This window comes from Xenopus tropicalis, chromosome 8 (genome assembly GCF_000004195.4).
Source record: "Xenopus tropicalis strain Nigerian chromosome 8, UCB_Xtro_10.0, whole genome shotgun sequence".
In the NCBI taxonomy this organism is placed as follows: domain Eukaryota; kingdom Metazoa; phylum Chordata; class Amphibia; order Anura; family Pipidae; genus Xenopus; species Xenopus tropicalis.
In genome coordinates this window covers 141,792,344-141,810,288 of record NC_030684.2, presented here as the reverse complement: position 1 = coordinate 141,810,288, position 17,945 = coordinate 141,792,344, and the positions used below count along the sequence as shown (strand labels likewise).

The following is a 17,945-nucleotide window of genomic DNA, read 5'->3' as shown; positions in this document are numbered from 1 at the left end:
AGGAAGCAGACAGGCCCATGATTGCTGGGGGCAATGCCAGCAGTAAAGTGACTTTCTCTTTCCCACAATTAAGGTGAATACAGCTCCACCCACACAGCTCATGGTTTTAAGGCAAAACCCTGCCCCAAGGAGCTTACACTCTAGTGGTATAATGGGAGGCCCTGCCCCAAGGAGCTTACACTCTAGTGGTATAATGGGAGACCCTGCCCCAAGGAGCTTACACTCTAGTGGTATAATGGGAGGCCCTGCCCCAAGGAGCTTACACTCTAGTGGTATAATGGGAGGCCCTGCCCCAAGGAGCTTACACTCTAGTGGTATAATGGGAGGCCCTGCCCCAAGGAGCTTACACTCTAGTGGTATAATGGGAGGCCCTGCCCCATGGAGCTTACACTCTAGTGGTATAATGGGAGGCCCTGCCCCAAGGAGCTTACACTCTAGTGGTATAATGGGAGACCCTGCCCCAAGGAGCTTACACTCTAGTGGTATAATGGGAGGCCCTGCCCCAAGGAGCTTACACTCTAGTGGTATAATGGGAGGCCCTGCCCCAAGGAGCTTACACTCTAGTGGTATAATGGGAGGCCCTGCCCCAAGGAGCTTACACTCTAGTGGTATAATGGGAGACCCTGCCCCAAGGAGCTTACACTCTAGGGGTATAATGGGAGGCCCTGCCCCAAGGAGCTTACACTCTAGTGGTATAATGAGAGGCCCTGTCCCAAGGAGCTTACACTCTAGTGGTATAATGGGAGGCCCTGCCCCAAGGAGCTTACACTCTAGTGGTATAATGGGAGGCCCTGCCCCAAGAAGCTTACACTCTAGTGGTATAATGGGAGGCCCTGCCCCAAGGAGCTTACACTCTAGTGGTATAATGGGAGACCCTGCCCCAAGGAGCTCACACTCTAGTGGTATAATGGGAGACCCTGTCCCAAGGAGCTTACACTCTAGTGGTATAATAGGAGGCCCTGCCCCAAGGAGCTTACACTCTAGTGGTATAATGGGAGACCCTGTCCCAAGGAGCTTACACTCTAGTGGTATAATGGGAGGCCCTGTCCCAAAGAGCTTACACTCAGTATAAGGCTTGGAGACCTGTATAGCTGGCAGTGTACTGTATGGTGTAACCCTTCCCTTTCCACCTTCAGAGAGTTTGTCCTCATCCCCCATGTGCACTGATAGTCTTGTCATGTCTATCCATGTATAGTCTTTGTCTTGCCCTACTGTCTCCATCTTGCCCTACTGTCTCCATCTTGCCCTACTGTCTCCATCTTGCCCTACTGTCTCCATCTTGCCCTACTGTCTCCATCTTGCCCTACTGTCTCCATCTTGCCCTACTGTCTCCATCTTGCCCTACTGTCTCCATCTTGACCTACTGTCTCCATCTTGCCCTACTGTCTCCATCTTGCCCTGCTGTCTCCATCTTGCCCTGCTGTCTCCATCTTGCCCTACTGTCTCCATCTTGCCCTACTGTCCCCATCTTGTCCTACTGTCTCCATCTTGCCCTACTGTCTCCATCTTGCCCTGCTGTCTCCATCTTGCCCTGTTGCCCTGCCCCTAACGTAACGTTCTTGTTGCCCCCAGCACATGGTTATGAGCTTTCGGGTGTCGGAGCTGCAGGTTCTGTTGGGATTCGCTGGCTGGAATAAGAGCGGCCGGAAGCACGAGCTCCTCACCAGGGCTCTCCACTTGGTCCGACCCGGCTGCAGCCCGGCCATCCAGATGAAGATCAAAGAGTTGTACCGGAGGAGGTTCCCACGCAAGGTCATCAGCTCCACGGACTTAACCATGTTGCACATGCAGGGGGGGGCTCTGCCCTCTGCCAACTCTCTGGCCCAGGGAGCGGTGTGCCACATGGGCTACGACACCAGCGCTTCCTCCCCCACCGTGTCCTCCTCCATGCTCCCCCCTGTACCCATGCTGGGCCCTAAGCATGAGACTGACCTGTCCCACCTCACCCCCCCCATTCATCCCGTGCACCCCGACGTCAAGATGAAGAGGCTGCCCTTCTATGATGTGTACGACGAGCTGATAAAGCCCACCACTTTGGGTGAGTTTGGGGGGGCCGCCTTGCAGACTTCATGGGCCCCTTTGCATGAGTTGGAAACTTCCTTTGTTTAAGCAAATCCAATTTCCCCCCCCAGTAGGTCTGTTCCTCTGATTGCTGCTCTCTTCCCCATGGTTAGGCAGGGCGGGGCTTGGCTCTAACTCAGTATGTTATCCTATTGCACTCATCTCTGTGGGCAGTGATGGAGCTTTTGTTCCATCAAAGTTTTCTACAGAAAACTAGAATCAGAGCTCTGTAATTGGGTAAGTACTGGGGGGAGATTGGATTCACTTACCCAGGGGGAGGTTCCTGTCTGACCATGGGAAAGAGAGCAGCCCAGGAGCAGGAAGTACAGAGAATCAGAGCTCTGTACCTGGGTAAGTACTGGGGGGAGATTGGATTCACTTACCCAGGGGGAGGTTCCTGTCTGACCATGGGAAAGAGAGCAGCCCAGGAGCAGGAAGTACAGAGAATCAGAGCTCTGTACCTGGGTAAGTACTGGGGGGAGATTGGATTCACTTACCCAGGGGGTGGTCCCTGTCTGACCATGGGAAAGAGAGCAGCCCAGGAGCAGGAAGTACAGAGAATCAGAGCTCTGTACCTGGGTAAGTACTGGGGGGAGATTGGATTCACTTACCCAGGGGGAGGTTCCTGTCTGACCATGGGAAAGAGAGCAGCCCAGGAGCAGGAAGTACAGAGAATCAGAGCTCTGTACCTGGGTAAGTACTGGGGGGAGATTGGATTCACTTACCCAGGGGGAGGTTCCTGCCTGACCATGGGAAAGAGAGCAGCCCAGGAGCAGGAAGTACAGAGAATCAGAGCTCTGTACCTGGGTAAGTACTGGGGGGAGATTGGATTCACTTACCCAGGGGGAGGTTCCTGCCTGACCATGGGAAAGAGAGCAGCCCAGGAGCAGGAAGTACAGAGAATCAGAGCTCTGTACCTGGGTAAGTACTGGGGGGAGATTGGATTCACTTACCCAGGGGGAGGTTCCTGCCTGACCATGGGAAAGAGAGCAGCCCAGGAGCAGGAAGTACAGAGAATCAGAGCTCTGTAGTTGGCTAAGTAATGGGGGAGACCAATTTCACTTACAAGGGAGGGGTTCCTGTTGGTCCATGGGAAAGGGAGCAGCCCAAGAGCAGGTTTGTTTTTATTACTGAGTTTAATGGGTTTTCCTTGATCCTGGTGGGGGGGGGTCAACTGTGTAACGGGAATCCCAGAATGCTTTGCTCTATGTACCTAACGCAGGCCATTTCTCCTTCTCTGTTTCCAGCTTCCACAAACTCCCAGAGATTTGAAGAGGCGCACTTTAACTTCGCATTAACCCCCCAGCAGGTCCACCAAATCCTCTCCTCTAGGTAATGTTATAGAGGTTAACGGGCACCAAAAACCAATTACCGGCCCACAGATAAGCCCTCCCTACAGTGAGCAAAGGTGAACAAAGGTTGCGGCTTAGGGTTGTTTATACGGAGCTCATTCACAGGTACTATATTGTTGGCAAGGGAATCCTGCCGATGATGTAGCACCTGCATTTCTGGGGTTAATGTTGCTACGGGATATTTATGTTGCCTAGCAACACACTTTTTCTTGCTTAATTGGCCATATCTGTGAGGGGGTAAATACTGGCCCATACCAGGTAACGAGGGCCTAGTTTATTAACATAATTATTATTGTTTTCTCTTGCAGGGATATATTGCCTGGAGCAAAGTGTGATTATACAGTCCAAGTGCAGCTAAGGTAAAGCATCCCTTAGGGATTCAGTATGGCAGCTCCCGCTGTTGCCTATCCGTACAGCTACATTCTGCGCTCACAGAGCGCCGTGACTGGTCGGTAACCGTGTGTTTTCTCTTCTGTGCAGGTTCTGCTTGTGTGAGACCAGCTGCCCCCAGGAAGACTATTTCCCCCCCAACCTGTTTGTAAAAGTGAATCAAAAACTGTGCCCCCTGCCTGTGAGTAATGGGACCCCTGCCCGGCTGTGTTTTATTACTATTTATAATCTCTATTTCTTACCTGTACAGAGAGATACCATAAACCTATGGCACATAGGGATTCCCCTGTACTAAGCACAATTCAGCAGGAACAGCCCCCTAAGTTTGCTCATAGCCTGTACAGAGAGATACCATAAAATTATGGCACATAGGGATTCCCCTGTACTAAGCACAATTCAGCAGGAACAGCCCCCTAAGTTTGCTCGTAGCCTATACAGAGAGATACCATAAAACTATGGCACATAGGGATTCCCCTGTACTAAGCACAATTCAGCAGGAACAGCCCCCTAAGTTTACCCATAGCCTGTACAGAGAGATACCATAACACTATGGCACATAGGGATTCCCCTGTACTAAGCACAATTCAGCAGGAACAGCCCCCTAAGTTTGCTCATAGCCTGTACAGAGAGATACCATAAAACTATGGCACATAGGGATTCCCCTGTACTAAGCACAATTCAGCAGGAACAGCCCCCTAAGTTTGCCCATAGCCTGTACAGAGAGATACCATAAAACTATGGTACATAGGGATTCCCCTGTACTAAGCACAATTCAGCAGGAACAGCCCCCTAAGTTTGCTCATAGCCTGTACAGAGAGATACCATAAAACTATGGCACATAGGGATTCCCCTGTACTAAGCACAATTCAGCAGGAACAGCCCCCTAAGTTTGCCCATAGCCTGTACAGAGAGATACCATAAAACTATGGTACATAGGGATTCCCCTGTACTAAGCACAATTCAGCAGGAACAGCCCCCTAAGTTTGCCCATAGCCTGTACAGAGAGATACCATAAAACTATGGCACATAGGGATTCCCCTGTACTAAGCACAATTCAGCAGGAACAGCCCCCTAAGTTTGCTCATAGCCTGTACAGAGAGATACCATAAAACTATGGCACATAGGGATTCCCCTGTACTAAGCACAATTCAGCAGGAACAGCCCCCTAAGTTTGCCCATAGCCTGTACAGAGAGATACCATAAAACTATGGTACATAGGGATTCCCCTGTACTAAGCACAATTCAGCAGGAACAGCCCCCTGAGTTTGCTCATAGCCTATACAGAGAGATACCATAAAACTATGGCACATAGGGATTCCCCTGTACTAAGCACAATTCAGCAGGAACAGCCCCCTGAGTTTGCTCATAGCCTGTACAGAGAGATACCATAAAACTATGGCACATAGGGATTCCCCTGTACTAAGCACAATTCAGCAGGAACAGCCCCCTAAGTTTACCCATAGCCTGTACAGAGAGATACCATAACACTATGGCACATAGGGATTCCCCTGTACTAAGCACAATTCAGCAGGAACAGCCCCCTAAGTTTGCTCATAGCCTGTACAGAGAGATACCATAAACCTATGGCACATAGGGATTCCCCTGTACTAAGCACAATTCAGCAGGAACAGCCCCCTAAGTTTGCCCATAGCCTGTACAGAGAGATACCATAAAACTATGGTACATAGGGATTCCCCTGTACTAAGCACAATTCAGCAGGAACAGCCCCCTGAGTTTGCTCATAGCCTATACAGAGAGATACCATAAAACTATGGCACATAGGGATTCCCCTGTACTAAGCACAATTCAGCAGGAACAGCCCCCTACGTTTGCTCATAGCCTGTACAGAGAGATACCATAAAACTATGGCACATAGGGATTCCCATGTACTAAGCACAATTCAGCAGGAACAGCCCCCTATGTTTGCTCATAGCCTGTACAGAGAGATACCATAAAACTATGGCACATAGGGATTCCCCTGTACTAAGCACAATTCAGCAGGAACAGCCCCCTAAGTTTGCCCATAGCCTGTACAGAGAGATACCATAAAACTATGGCACATAGGGATTCCCATGTACTAAGCACAATTCAGCAGGAACAGCCCCCTATGTTTGCTCATAGCCTGTACAGAGAGATACCGTAAAACTATTGATACAGTTTATTCTGTTTTTCTTGTCTCCAGGGGTATTTACCCCCCACAAAGAATGGTGCCGAGCCCAAACGACCGAACAGACCAATCAACATTACGCCGCTCATCCGACTGACATCAACGGTGCCCAACACTATTGTGGTGAACTGGTCGTCCGAGTTTGGCAGGGTAAGAGCTGCAGATACTGAGCCTTAATGTTATTGATATGTCCATGGCTCACTCCTGTGCGGCCCCCTCTGTGGCACTGGAATTAACTGTGTGTGTGCCATAGCACTGTGTAGTTTGTGTGCAGCTGCGTGGCTACTGTTGCCAGTAGAGGGCGCTATTCTTTCTGGGTGTTTATATGTCTTCCCTTGTCTGATTGGAGGGGAAGGGCACAGCCAACAAGCAGCAAATAGAGCTCAGGCAGGAGGAGGATATTACTGCCACTCACTTAATTGCATTAACCCATCATGAACCCTTAGTCACATGATGTTGTGTCACTCTGGTGGGCCGGCTGTGTTATACAAATACGCAGTGTTTCTCCAGTGACAGTGAGCCGTGTATGCTGGGCTTATCCCCTGTTAGATATGGGTCGCCCCATAGTCACACTCTTACCCCAATGTGCTTCTTACCCCTCTGCAGAATTACTCTCTCTCCGTGTACCTGGTTAAACAGCTCACATCCGTCACCTTATTGCAAAAACTCCGAGCAAAGGGCATCCGTAACCCAGACCATTCCAGAGCCTTGAGTAAGTATTTAGGGACTGAGGTTCTCCTCCTCTCCCCATGTGTTTATGGTACTATCCTGAGGTTCTCCTCCTCTCCCCATGTGTTTATGGTACTATCCTGAGGTACTCCTCCTCTCCCCATGTGTTTATGGTACTATCCTGAGGTTCTCCTCCTCTCCCCATGTGTTTATGGTACTATCCTGAGGTTCTCCTCCTCTCCCCATGTGTTTATGGTACTATCCTGAGGTACTCCTCCTCTCCCCATGTGTTTATGGTACTATCCTGAGGTTCTCCTCCTCTCCCCATGTGTTTATGGTACTATCCTGAGGTTCTCCTCCTCTCCCCATGTGTTTATGGTACTATCCTGAGGAACCAGATCCTAACCCTCCCCATGTGTTTATGGTACTATCCTGAGGTTCTCCTCCTCTCCCCATGTGTTTATGGTACTATCCTGAGGTTCTCCTCCTCTCCCCATGTGTTTATGGTACTATCCTGAGGTACTCCTCCTCTCCCCATGTGTTTATGGTACTATCCTGAGGTTCTCCTCCTCTCCCCATGTGTTTATGGTACTATCCTGAGGTTCTCCTCCTCTCCCCATGTGTTTATGGTACTATCCTGAGGAACCAGATCCTAACCCTCCCCATGTGTTTATGGTACTATCCTGAGGTTCTCCTCCTCTCCCCATGTGTTTATGGTACTATCCTGAGGTTCTCCTCCTCTCCCCATGTGTTTATGGTACTATCCTGAGGTACTCCTCCTCTCCCCATGTGTTTATGGTACTATCCTGAGGTTCTCCTCCTCTCCCCATGTGTTTATGGTACTATCCTGAGGTTCTCCTCCTCTCCCCATGTGTTTATGGTACTATCCTGAGGTTCTCCTCCTCTCCCCATGTGTTTATGGTACTATCCTGAGGAACCAGATCCTAACCCTCCCCATGTGTTTATGGTACTATCCTGAGGTTCTCCTCCTCTCCCCATGTGTTTATGGTACTATCCTGAGGTTCTCCTCCTCTCCCCATGTGTTTATGGTACTATCCTGAGGTACTCCTCCTCTCCCCATGTGTTTATGGTACTATCCTGAGGTACTCCTCCTCTCCCCATGTGTTTATGGTACTATCCTGAGGTACTCCTCCTCTCCCCATGTGTTTATGGTACTATCCTGAGGTACTCCTCCTCTCCCCATGTGTTTATGGTACTATCCTGAGGTACTCCTCCTCTCCCCATGTGTTATGGTACTATCCTGAGGTACTCCTCCTCTCCCCATGTGTTTATGGTACTATCCTGAGGAACCAGATCCTAACCCTCCTCATGTGTTTATGGTACTATCCTGAGGTACCAGATCCCCCCCCCTTTCCATGTGTTTATGGTACTATCCTGAGGTTCTCCTCCTCTCCCCATGTGTTTATGGTACTATCCTGAGGAACCAGATCCTAACCCTCCCCATGTGTTTATGGTACTATCCTGAGGTTCTCCTCCTCTCCCCATGTGTTTATGGTACTATCCTGAGGTTCTCCTCCTCTCCCCATGTGTTTATGGTACTATCCTGAGGTACTCCTCCTCTCCCCATGTGTTTATGGTACTATCCTGAGGTACTCCTCCTCTCCCCATGTGTTTATGGTACTATCCTGAGGTACTCCTCCTCTCCCCATGTGTTTATGGTACTATCCTGAGGTACTCCTCCTCTCCCCATGTGTTTATGGTACTATCCTGAGGTACTCCTCCTCTCCCCATGTGTTTATGGTACTATCCTGAGGAACCAGATCCTAACCCTCCTCATGTGTTTATGGTACTATCCTGAGGTACCAGATCCCCCCCCCTTTCCATGTGTTTATGGTACTATCCTGAGGTATCAGATCCCAGATCCCTCCCCGTATATTTCTGGTTCTGTTATGAGGTGCTACATTCCTCCCTCCCCCCTGAGTTGCAGTTACAGGTTACCTCCCCAGGGGGCGCTGTGCTTAACCGCGTTTGTTTTCATATAACAGTAAAGGAAAAGCTGACGGCAGATCCCGACAGTGAGATCGCCACCACGAGCCTGCGCGTTTCCCTCATGTGCCCGGTGAGTGCTAATGGGCTCCCTGTTTAAGCTTACATTCACTGACTCCGCCCCCAGCACTGTCTGGCTGAGGATTCTGGGATTTGTACTGTAAAACAGAGGGATTAGCATCCATTTGGCAGCTTTATTTTCCCTTCATATTAAAGGCAAAGTAACCATTTAATGGGTAATGCTTTACCGACCCGCTTGCACTCAGACTGGATTAACCCTTTGTGGCTGCTGATTTCTCTCGCAGCTGGGAAAGATGCGCCTGACGGTGCCCTGCAGAGCCATCACCTGCACCCACTTGCAGTGCTTCGACGCGGCGCTCTACCTGCAGATGAACGAGAAGAAGCCGACGTGGACGTGCCCCGTGTGCGACAAGAAGGCGCCGTACGACATGTTGATCATTGATGGGTGAGACAGCTGCACCCCGTAGCCTCAGGGCTGTATGCGGCGGCCATGTATATCTGTGCCCTGCCACTCACGCTGTCCCTCCGCCCCCCGCAGCCTCAGGGCTGTATGCAGCGGCCATGTATATCTGTGCCCCGCCACTCACGCTGTCCCTCCGCCCCCCGCAGCCTCAGGGCTGTATGCGGCGGCCATGTATATCTGTGCCCAACCCCGCCACTCACGCTGTCCCTCCGCCCCCCGCAGCCTCAGGGCTGTATGCGGCGGCCATGTATATCTGTGCCCAACCCCGCCACTCACGCTGTCCCTCCGCCCCCCGCAGCCTCAGGGCTGTATGCGGCGGCCATGTATATCTGTGCCCTGCCACTCACGCTGTCCCTCCGCCCCCCGCAGCCTCAGGGCTGTATGCAGCGGCCATGTATATCTGTGCCCAACCCCGCCACTCACACTGTCCCTCCGCCCCCCGTAGCCTCAGGGCTGTATGCAGCGGCCATGTATATCTGTGCCCAACCCCGCCACTCACGCTGTCCCTCCGCCCCCCGCAGCCTCAGGGCTGTATGCGGCGGCCATGTATATCTGTGCCCAACCCCGCCACTCACGCTGTCCCTCCGCCCCCCGCAGCCTCAGGGCTGTATGCGGCGGCCATGTATATCTGTGCCCTGCCACTCATGCTGTCCCTCCGCCCCCCGCAGCCTCAGGGCTGTATGCAGCGGCCATGTATATCTGTGCCCAACCCCGCCACTCACGCTGTCCCTCCGCCCCCCCGTAGCCTCTTCATGGATATCCTCAACTCCTGCACAGACTGCGACGAAATCCAGTTCATGGAAGACGGATCCTGGTGCCCGATGAGACCAAAGAAAGAGAAGCAGGACATTTGCCAGCCGAGCCCATACGGAGGCATCGAGGGTGAGCTGGGTGGCTGGTACCGGGTGGGTAGAGCATCCCATTCAAATGCTAGAACCCCCGTATTCACTAAATGTCTCCGCCCCCTTTGCGTTGCAGCCAGTGGCATCTATAGCATGACCCCCGAACTCAAGCACAGCGCAGAGGCCAAGAAGAAGGTGGAGGTGATCGACCTGACTCTGGACAGCTCCTCGGACGAAGAGGAGCCACCGAGCAAGAAGCAGTGCCCCGTTACGTCCGCGGCTATCCCATCGGCCACGGGACCCAAGGGGTAGGTCCGGAGGGGAGTTGGGTGCCGAGTACAGGCCTGACATACAGGAAGGGTGCTAGTTACTTACATTTGCTTTCAGGGTCATCAGCGTTGACCACCAGCCATCGTCCGTATTACGGAGCCCACCCATGGCCACCATAGGCAGCGACTACCTGTCCAGCCTGCCCCTCCCGGATTATCACCGGTCCTACCCTGTCCCACCCGATATCCAAGGTAACCGAGCGGAGTATAGAGGGGGCACACTGGGGTAGTAGGGGGGTATTGGGGTAAAGGCTGGAGTGGGGGTAATAAATAAACTAATAAATGCCAATGCTTTCCTACCCCAGGGCTGGATCTGTTCTCCTTCCTCCAGGCCGACAGTACGGTAAGTGCCATTTCTATTTTACTTATTATAACCCGTTAGTCGCCAGATGCCCCTGTGCCCGCCAGGGATCCCCACTGTTTACATTTAAAGGGGCAGTTCACCTTTAAATTAACAAGTATATTATAGAATGACCAATCCTTAGCAATTTTTCAATTGGTCTTCGTTTTTTATTTCGTATAGTTTTTTTTTTTCTTGTAACTCTTTCCAACTTTCCGATGGGGGTCACTGACCCCGGCAGCCACAAACTATTTCTCTGAGAGGCTCCAGTTTTATTGTTATTAGGGATGCACCGAATCCAAGATTCCGTTCCGTATTCGGCCGAATCCGTCGGTGTGGGTTTGGGGGTTGGCCGAACCCATAGTTACTTTTTATTACACATCTTTCTATGCAGGCCCTCTCTTATTCCTATTCGCATCTCTCGTTCATACTGCTACCTGGTTGCTAAGGTAAATAAGACCCTAGCAACTGGATAGCTGGAGATTTGCTGAACAAAAAGCTAAATAACTGAAAAACCATAAACCAAAGCAACTGCCTCAAAATGGCAATGTCTACATCATACTAAACTCACATCTCTGATTATCTCTTCTTCCACTTCCTGAGCTGTTCTCTTCCCCTGGTTATGTGGGAGGGAGGGGCTAGTTTCCAAATGGTTGCTTGTTCCTCCCCCCCCCCCCCCCCTACCATTGCATTCATCTGTAAGTGTAAAGCCATTGGATGGAGCAGCATTTCCTTCAGGCTGCTTTATGTGCCTTGGAAATCTTTAAAGCTCCGCCCTCCCTGACCATGGGTAAGAGAACAGCCCAGAAGTGGGTATTCCCATAACTGTCAATTGATTGATTGTTTTTTTTTTTTGTTTCTCTCTCTTCCTATTCAGCATTACAGCCCTTCCGTCATCACTTCCCTGGACGAACAGGACGCCCTGAGCCACTTCTTCCAGTACCGGGCACCCCCGGGCCATTACATGAGCCCACTCACCCAGACCATAACGGGGAGCCACGCCACGCCCAGCGGCGCCAGTCGGATCAGTAGCATCGTGTCCACCAGTTCGCTGAGGGAGAGCCACAGTCACAACACGTCGCAGAGCGCCTCCTCGGCGCTACCGGGCTGCCGGCCGGACATCATATCCTTGGACTGATTGGGGGAGACCGGGCACGGGGCAGGCAAAAGCAGAAGAGCAACATTACAGCCGCTGAGCCTGGCACAGCTGGGGGGCCCCCTGCACTTGTGAACTCCACTAGGAATCCTGGTGCGCTCTCTGCCTCTGGGCTTCCCAGCTCTGCAAGTACTACCCCTTTCCAGCACTGTGGCCCTTGAATCCATTTTATTGCTCCTATCGATTTGGCATTTTATTCCCAAGCATTATATAGAAGGGGCCCTGCGGCACTCAGCTATATCCTACAGGGACACTCGGACGCACTAATATAGCGCCAGAGTTGCCCAGGGAACCCCTACGTAGCAACAGTTGTAGTATTAAATCCCACCCCCTTCGTCCATATCCCACTAGAGAGGCGCTTTTTTTTTTTTTTTTTTATACTGGAGGAAACTTCTTTTTTTTTTTTTTATAAAAAAAAAAACTTTATTGAAAAGCAGAAAATGTTGCAAAATATGGGACAATGTTTCCTGACTCGCGGGAAGACGATATTTCCAGTCGTATTTTTTGTAAAGGGGAAGAATTGTTTTTCCAGCAGTAAATGCCATCAGGATTATTTTTTACCTTTTTTTTTTTTTTTAAACGAGGATTTTATTTGCTCCAGATAATGCAATATCATCAATGTCAGCGTCTGTGTCTGGTATATAATGTATATATATATATAGGCCACGCCCACGACTAGTAGCTGGTGTGTGCAGGAAAAACTCCCAGCATCCTCAGAGGTCCAGATAATGCCGTCGCCCAACAAACAATATGGCAGTTTCCAATGGCAAGTTTGGATATTATATAATATACATAATATCAGTCAAGCTCTCTTGCCCAGGCACTCTGGTCAGCAGTGCTGTAAATGAGCCTTGCAGATGTAGGCTGATAAAGGCAGCAGCACAGTCTTACTTTACGGCAGGGATCCTGCATATACACACAGGTCTATCTTGAACCCCTGCCACAAAGCAAGACTGCTGATGCCTTCAGCCAGAAAGGAAACCGAGGCTACAGGTCACATGACTAACAGGAATTAAGCTGGATTTAACAGCCGTCCCCCCCCCCCCCAAAGTCCATTGTGGTGGAAAATAATGCTGAGATTTTACAATTACGAAATTATTTACAAACTAAATTTTTTACCCCTTTATTCAGTCGGCTCATCTGCCTGCTTATGTATAGAAATGGGAGCTGCCATATTGTTTGCAGAAGTATTCTGAGCAGAATGCAGAACAGCGCCACCTAGAGGGCATCATTTTGTTAAGGAGCTCTGCCTCTGCTGATCCCTTATGTTGTGCTCGCAATAAACCATAAACCCATACAGACTACATGAGAGCAAACGGCTACTAGGGGTGTAGTTTCCCTTGTATCCAACAGTTTGTTATGTTCTTTAGTCCCCTGAACGCCATAGTAACAACCATTATACACCCCAGATTTATAGCACAGGAACCCCACTGTCTGTAATAACAGCAACACAGCAGCCATATACCTCTAAATTATATAGTCAGTGGGCTGAAACTTGGGCCCATTTGCCCCTTTAGGAATCTCCCCCCAGTACTTACGCAGATACCCAGTTTTGATTCTCTGTACTTCCTGCTTCTGGGCTGCTCTCTTTCCCATGGTCAGACAAAAACTTCTCCTTTTGTAAGTGAATCCAGTCTTCCCTTAGTACGGACCAGGGCACAGAGCTCTGTATTTAAGCTGTTCCTGGGCTGCTCTCTTTCCCATGGTCAGGCAGGAATCTCCCCCTGGGTAAGTGAATCCAATCTCCCCCAGGTACAGAGCTCTGATTCTCTGTACTTCCTGCTCCTGGGCTGCTCTCTTTCCCATGGTCAGGCAGGAACCTCCCCCTGGGTAAGTGAATCCAATCTCCCCCCAGTACTTACCCAGGTACAGAGTTCTGATTCCCTGTACTTCCTGCTCCTGGGCTGCTCTCTTTCCCATGGTCAGGCAGGAACCTCCCCCTGGGTAAGTGAATCCAATCTCCCCCCCCCAGTTCTTACCCAGGTACAGAGCTCTGATTCTCTGTACTTCCTGCTCCTGGGCTGCTCTCTTTCCCATGGTCAGGCAGGAACCTCCCCCTGGGTAAGTGAATCCAATCTCCCCCCCCCAGTTCTTACCCAGGTACAGAGCTCTGATTCTCTGTACTTCCTGCTCCTGGGCTGCTCTCTTTCCCATGGTCAGACAGGAACCTCCCCCTGGGTAAGTGGTGTCAGGTTCTCCACTCCTGACCATGGGAAGGAGAGCAGCCCAGATAGAATCCATGCTGAGAATCAGAGCTCTGACAGGGCATCCTTTGCTTGTGATAGGGGAAAACCCCACCCATGGACCTTCTCTAGCCCAGATGTACTTCCCGATTGGGGGTCTTCCCTTGTAAATCCCACCATAACGCTTACACAGAGAGACATTAATAGTCCAGAGCTGCCATGTTGGTTACCATCTGTTTTTTAATATTAACTCCAAAGATCCCCCCGTATAGTCTGACAAACATATGAAGGTCTCATCCTTGGGCCCTGGATAAGACCCCCGTACTCGGTTACAGGGGGGTCTCTCCGAGCGCCGTAGGACCAGCTTCCCCGGCTGCCGGGGACACTAGCTGCCATTGCACATATTTAATGTATTTAAAGCGCCAGTGTATTATGTTTCCTATTTGTAGCCAGATATTAGAGGGTTAACCCTGTATCTTCCAGCCAGAAACCCACAGATTAGGGAAATGTGTTACTGCAAATAAACATTATTTATTCAGAACGTCTGCGTTATGTCCTATTCATGTTCCCGGGAAGGGGCCTTGGGCAGGGTCTCCAGCCACAGGCTGAGGGCGTATTTGGTACCGGTGCTGATCCGTTCTACGGCCTCCCCTTCTTTTGGCGCTGTGCTCAGGAATGTGGCCATGCTGCGATCTGATTGGCTCAGGGAGCCGTTTATTAATTCAGAGACCCTATAAGCAGGGGGCGGAGACAGAGTCGTCATTTGGTGCAAGAACTGAATATGTTATGAGGAACCTTCCCAGGATCCTTTGCACTTACATCCCTGCGATTGGCCAACCCTTACAGACACGGCGCTGGAAACTGGCACTATAGGAACCTTCCCAGAATCCTTTGCACTTACATCCCTGCCATTGGCCAACCCTTACAGACACGGCACTGGAAACTGGCACTATAGGAACCTTCCCAGAATCCTTTGCACTTTACATCCCTGCCATTGGCCAACCCTTACAAACATGGCACTGGAAACTGGCACTATAGGAACCTTCCCAGAATCCTTTGCACTTTACATCCCTGCCATTGGCCAACCCTTACAAACATGGCACTGGAAACTGGCACTATAGGAACCTTCCCAGAATCCTTTGCACTTTACAAGTTTGCACTGGGGCTAGTTAAGAATGGAACCCAGTAGTGCTATGTGCTGATTGGTTACCAGAACTGGTGCTGGTCGGTACTTACTGGGTAGCGGCAAGAAACAGAAATTCCGCATTTATTGCAACACACATACCTGATAGTGGCAGGGGCGGGGCCTTGTGGCTTCCCAGAATCCTTTGCATCATCCTCAGCAGCAACAATACACTTGGCTATCTCTGTATCCAGCCATACACACGCGCTCACCTCCCTCTCGTCTGGGCACAGCCTCTCCTGCCATACAGGGAGGGACAGAGGTCTTACTGGGTCCCGGTGGGTTCCCTGGGTATCTGGGGGTAGGTACGGTGGGTTCCCTGGGTATCTGGGGGTAGGTACGGTGGGTTCCCTGGGTATCTGGGGTAAGTATGGTGGGTTCCCTGGGTATCTGGGGTAAGTATGGTGGGTTCCCTGGGTATCTGGGGGAGGCACGGTGGGTTCCCTGGGTATCTGGGGGAGGTACGGTGGGTTCCCTGGGTATCTGGGGTAAGTACGGTGGGTTCCCTGGGTATCTGGGGGTAGGTACGGTGGGTTCCCTGGCACTTTCTGTGCCACTGTGGGTCACTTACCTGCAGCTGCTGATGGGTCTGATTGGACTGAACCAGCAGGTAAGTGACAATATGGTGGCGGGAGGGCAGGCCCTGGCTGAGCAGTGGAGGGAACGCCGACTGTGGCGGGAGAGGAAGGTAAATGATCACAATGGATAAGAAACCAATGGGGGGAAATAAACCAATTAGCAATAAGGGGAGCGCTGCCATTCACCTCCCACAATCCCAGCATGCACCAGGGCACTCCCTGTAACCGCAGGCCAGTTTCCTCCCGGAGCTCCCGCAGTCCGGCTTCCAGTAGCTGTTAATGAGGGAAGAGACAGGGAGTCACCTCCCGGCGGAGATGGTAGCCTTCCCACCCAGATACCAGACTGTGCCACCCTCATAATGCCCCCGACTCACCTGCTCTCCCGGCTCCACGTGCCCCCCTGGGGAGAAAGAAAAGGTGAATATAAGAGGTGCCTGGGGAAGAGTTTTTCATTTGCACAGTGCACTTCCTGTCCAGGCATGTATCTATGTATAAAGCTTACCTGGGGGGACCCAGACATTAGGGAAGATATTCAGGCTCTTGGATCTCCTGGTGAGCAGAACCTTCTTATTGACTGACTGGACCAGCACAGCCACCCCGACGTCTACCCCTCGGTTCCGGATCTCCCCGGGGAGGGCCGCTGCCTGTGTGGGGCTCAGGTTCTTGATGGGGCAGAACGACGGTCTCTGTAACAAAGGAAATTAGGGAGTTATAGTTCAGATCAAACATACATTAAAGGGCAAGTTAGCGGTGCTGATCCATACCTGCAGCTGCACTGGTGCCGAGCTGGGGAACTGGCGGTCCGATATTACAAACTGGTTCCTGTCCAGGCCGCAGTGAATGAGCGCTTTGTCCCCATTATTGGCGGAGTATTGCCCAGTGATCCCCTGTAATACACACGGAGACATTATGCAGGCGTATAGGGCGGAGCCTAGTGTATGGTCGCCAGGTTTCCCTATTACCACAGAACATCTTGTTACTAAGGCTTAGTTACCCTGGCAACCAGGCCGCAGTGAATGAACGCTTTATCCCCATTATTGGCGGAGTATTGCCCAGTGATCCCCTGTAATACACATGGAGACATTATGCAGGCATATAGGGCGGAGCCTAGTGTATGGTCGCCAGGTTTCCCTATTACCACAGAACATCTTGTTATTAAGGCTTAATTACCCTGGCAACCAGGCCGCAGTGAATGAACGCTTTATCCCCATTATTGGCGGAGTATTGCCCAGTGATCCCCTGTAATACACACGGAGACATTATGCAGGCATATAGGGCGGAGCCTAGTGTATGGTCGCCAGGTTTCCCTATTACCACAGAACATCTTGTTACTAAGGCTTAGTTACCCTGGCAACCAGGCCACAGTGAATGAATGCTTTGTCCCCATTATTGGCGGAGTATTGCCCAGTGATCCCCTGTAATACACACGGAGACATTATGCAGGCGTATAGGGCGGAGCCTAGAAGATGGAGCATGGAAAAGGGGAGGGGGCTCTCAGCTTGGGGGTCTGACCCGCTACCCTCAGCGCACATCAGGGCCAGGGGACCGCCCAGCAGGGATCGGGTTTGGGTCAGAGGGGCCCACCGGTGTTTTTTCCTAGTTCCCCTCTGGCCCAGTCCCACCCAGAAATTCACCTGATATCTGGTTACTAAGGGTTCATTACCCTGGCAACCAGCCAGCAGTTGGGAAATCACTTGGCAACCAGAGCTGTGGAAGCTCTGATAGGTTAAGTCGTGGCCAAATATGGCGGCTGCCAAAGCCGCTGGGCATTTTGGGCACAAGTATGGGGAAGGGGGGGGTGGGGGCACTAGGGTTCAAGCTTTATTTCTCATTTAAGGAGGTACAAGGATGTCTTACCCTTTATTGTAGAACATATAAACAGGGGGGGGGGGGGGTCTCCTACCTGCACAAACTTAGCGCACTGCAGCAGGGAGTTCTCTTTGGTCAGACAGACCAGCACGCGTTTCGCAGACTCCATGTATATCGGGCAGGTCAGACGACTCCTCCTGCTTCTCAGTGGCCTGAAATACACAGAATGTCAGCTTAGAGATCATTTCTACACTCGCCTGTCACCTCTGCCGAAAGCCTGCTCCCGGTAACCACTACCCTCTCTCTGCACAACGCTCACATTCAATCCAGGAAGTGCTACTATCCCAGAATCCTCTCTGTAAAAAAAAAAAAAAAAAAAAAAGGCTAAAGGTTGC

At 51.1% G+C, this 17,945-nt stretch overlaps 2 protein-coding genes across 6 annotated transcripts in view; one reads left to right on the top strand and one right to left on the bottom strand.

The window, feature by feature from the left end:
* Nucleotides 1–14,521, top strand: part of pias3 (protein inhibitor of activated STAT 3) — a 26,030-nt gene extending 11,509 nt beyond the window's left edge. The window contains 13 exon segments of one of the 3 annotated variants that reach the window (NM_001123418.1): nt 1,573–2,038; nt 3,309–3,393; nt 3,722–3,772; nt 3,894–3,984; nt 5,986–6,120; nt 6,577–6,682; nt 8,646–8,719; nt 8,952–9,112; nt 9,876–10,012; nt 10,109–10,280; nt 10,360–10,493; nt 10,607–10,644; nt 11,519–14,521. In NM_001123418.1, coding sequence (NP_001116890.1) covers nt 1,576–2,038; nt 3,309–3,393; nt 3,722–3,772; nt 3,894–3,984; nt 5,986–6,120; nt 6,577–6,682; nt 8,646–8,719; nt 8,952–9,112; nt 9,876–10,012; nt 10,109–10,280; nt 10,360–10,493; nt 10,607–10,644; nt 11,519–11,779 — 1,908 coding nt within the window. In that variant the 5' untranslated portion in view covers nt 1,573–1,575 and the 3' untranslated portion in view covers nt 11,780–14,521. 3 annotated transcript variants of the gene reach the window in all.
* nudt17 (nudix hydrolase 17) lies at nt 14,203–17,945 on the bottom strand. Of its 3 annotated transcripts, XM_031890973.1 has the most exons (8): nt 17,645–17,933; nt 16,506–16,628; nt 16,244–16,427; nt 16,116–16,141; nt 15,928–16,014; nt 15,735–15,833; nt 15,266–15,402; nt 14,203–14,711 (listed from the first exon to the last, which is right to left on the bottom strand). In XM_031890973.1, the coding sequence occupies exons 1-8, from the start codon at nt 17,717–17,719 to the stop codon at nt 14,537–14,539; spliced, it is 906 nt and encodes a 301-aa protein (XP_031746833.1). In that variant the 5' UTR covers nt 17,720–17,933; the 3' UTR covers nt 14,203–14,536. The 3 variants fall into 3 exon arrangements, with proteins under 3 accessions (XP_031746833.1, XP_031746835.1, XP_031746834.1); XM_031890975.1 differs by lacking the exon at nt 15,735–15,833 and having other exon boundaries at nt 14,492–14,711; nt 17,645–17,945; XM_031890974.1 differs by lacking the exon at nt 15,928–16,014 and having other exon boundaries at nt 14,492–14,711; nt 17,645–17,940.

What these genes read in the sequence shown, in the direction of transcription:
- nudt17 (XM_031890973.1), bottom strand. Translation starts at nt 17,719, where the DNA reads ATGGAGTCTGCGAAACGCGTGCTGGTCTGTCTGACCAAAGAGAACTCC. An exon ending in AGTGCGCTAAGTTTGTGCAG is followed by an intron (nt 16,629 to 17,644) that starts GTAGGAGACCCC and finishes TGTGTATTACAG; the next exon opens with GGGATCACTGGGCAATACTC. An exon ending in AGACCCATCAGCAGCTGCAG is followed by an intron (nt 15,403 to 15,734) that starts GTAAGTGACCCA and finishes CCTGTATGGCAG; the next exon opens with GAGAGGCTGTGCCCAGACGA.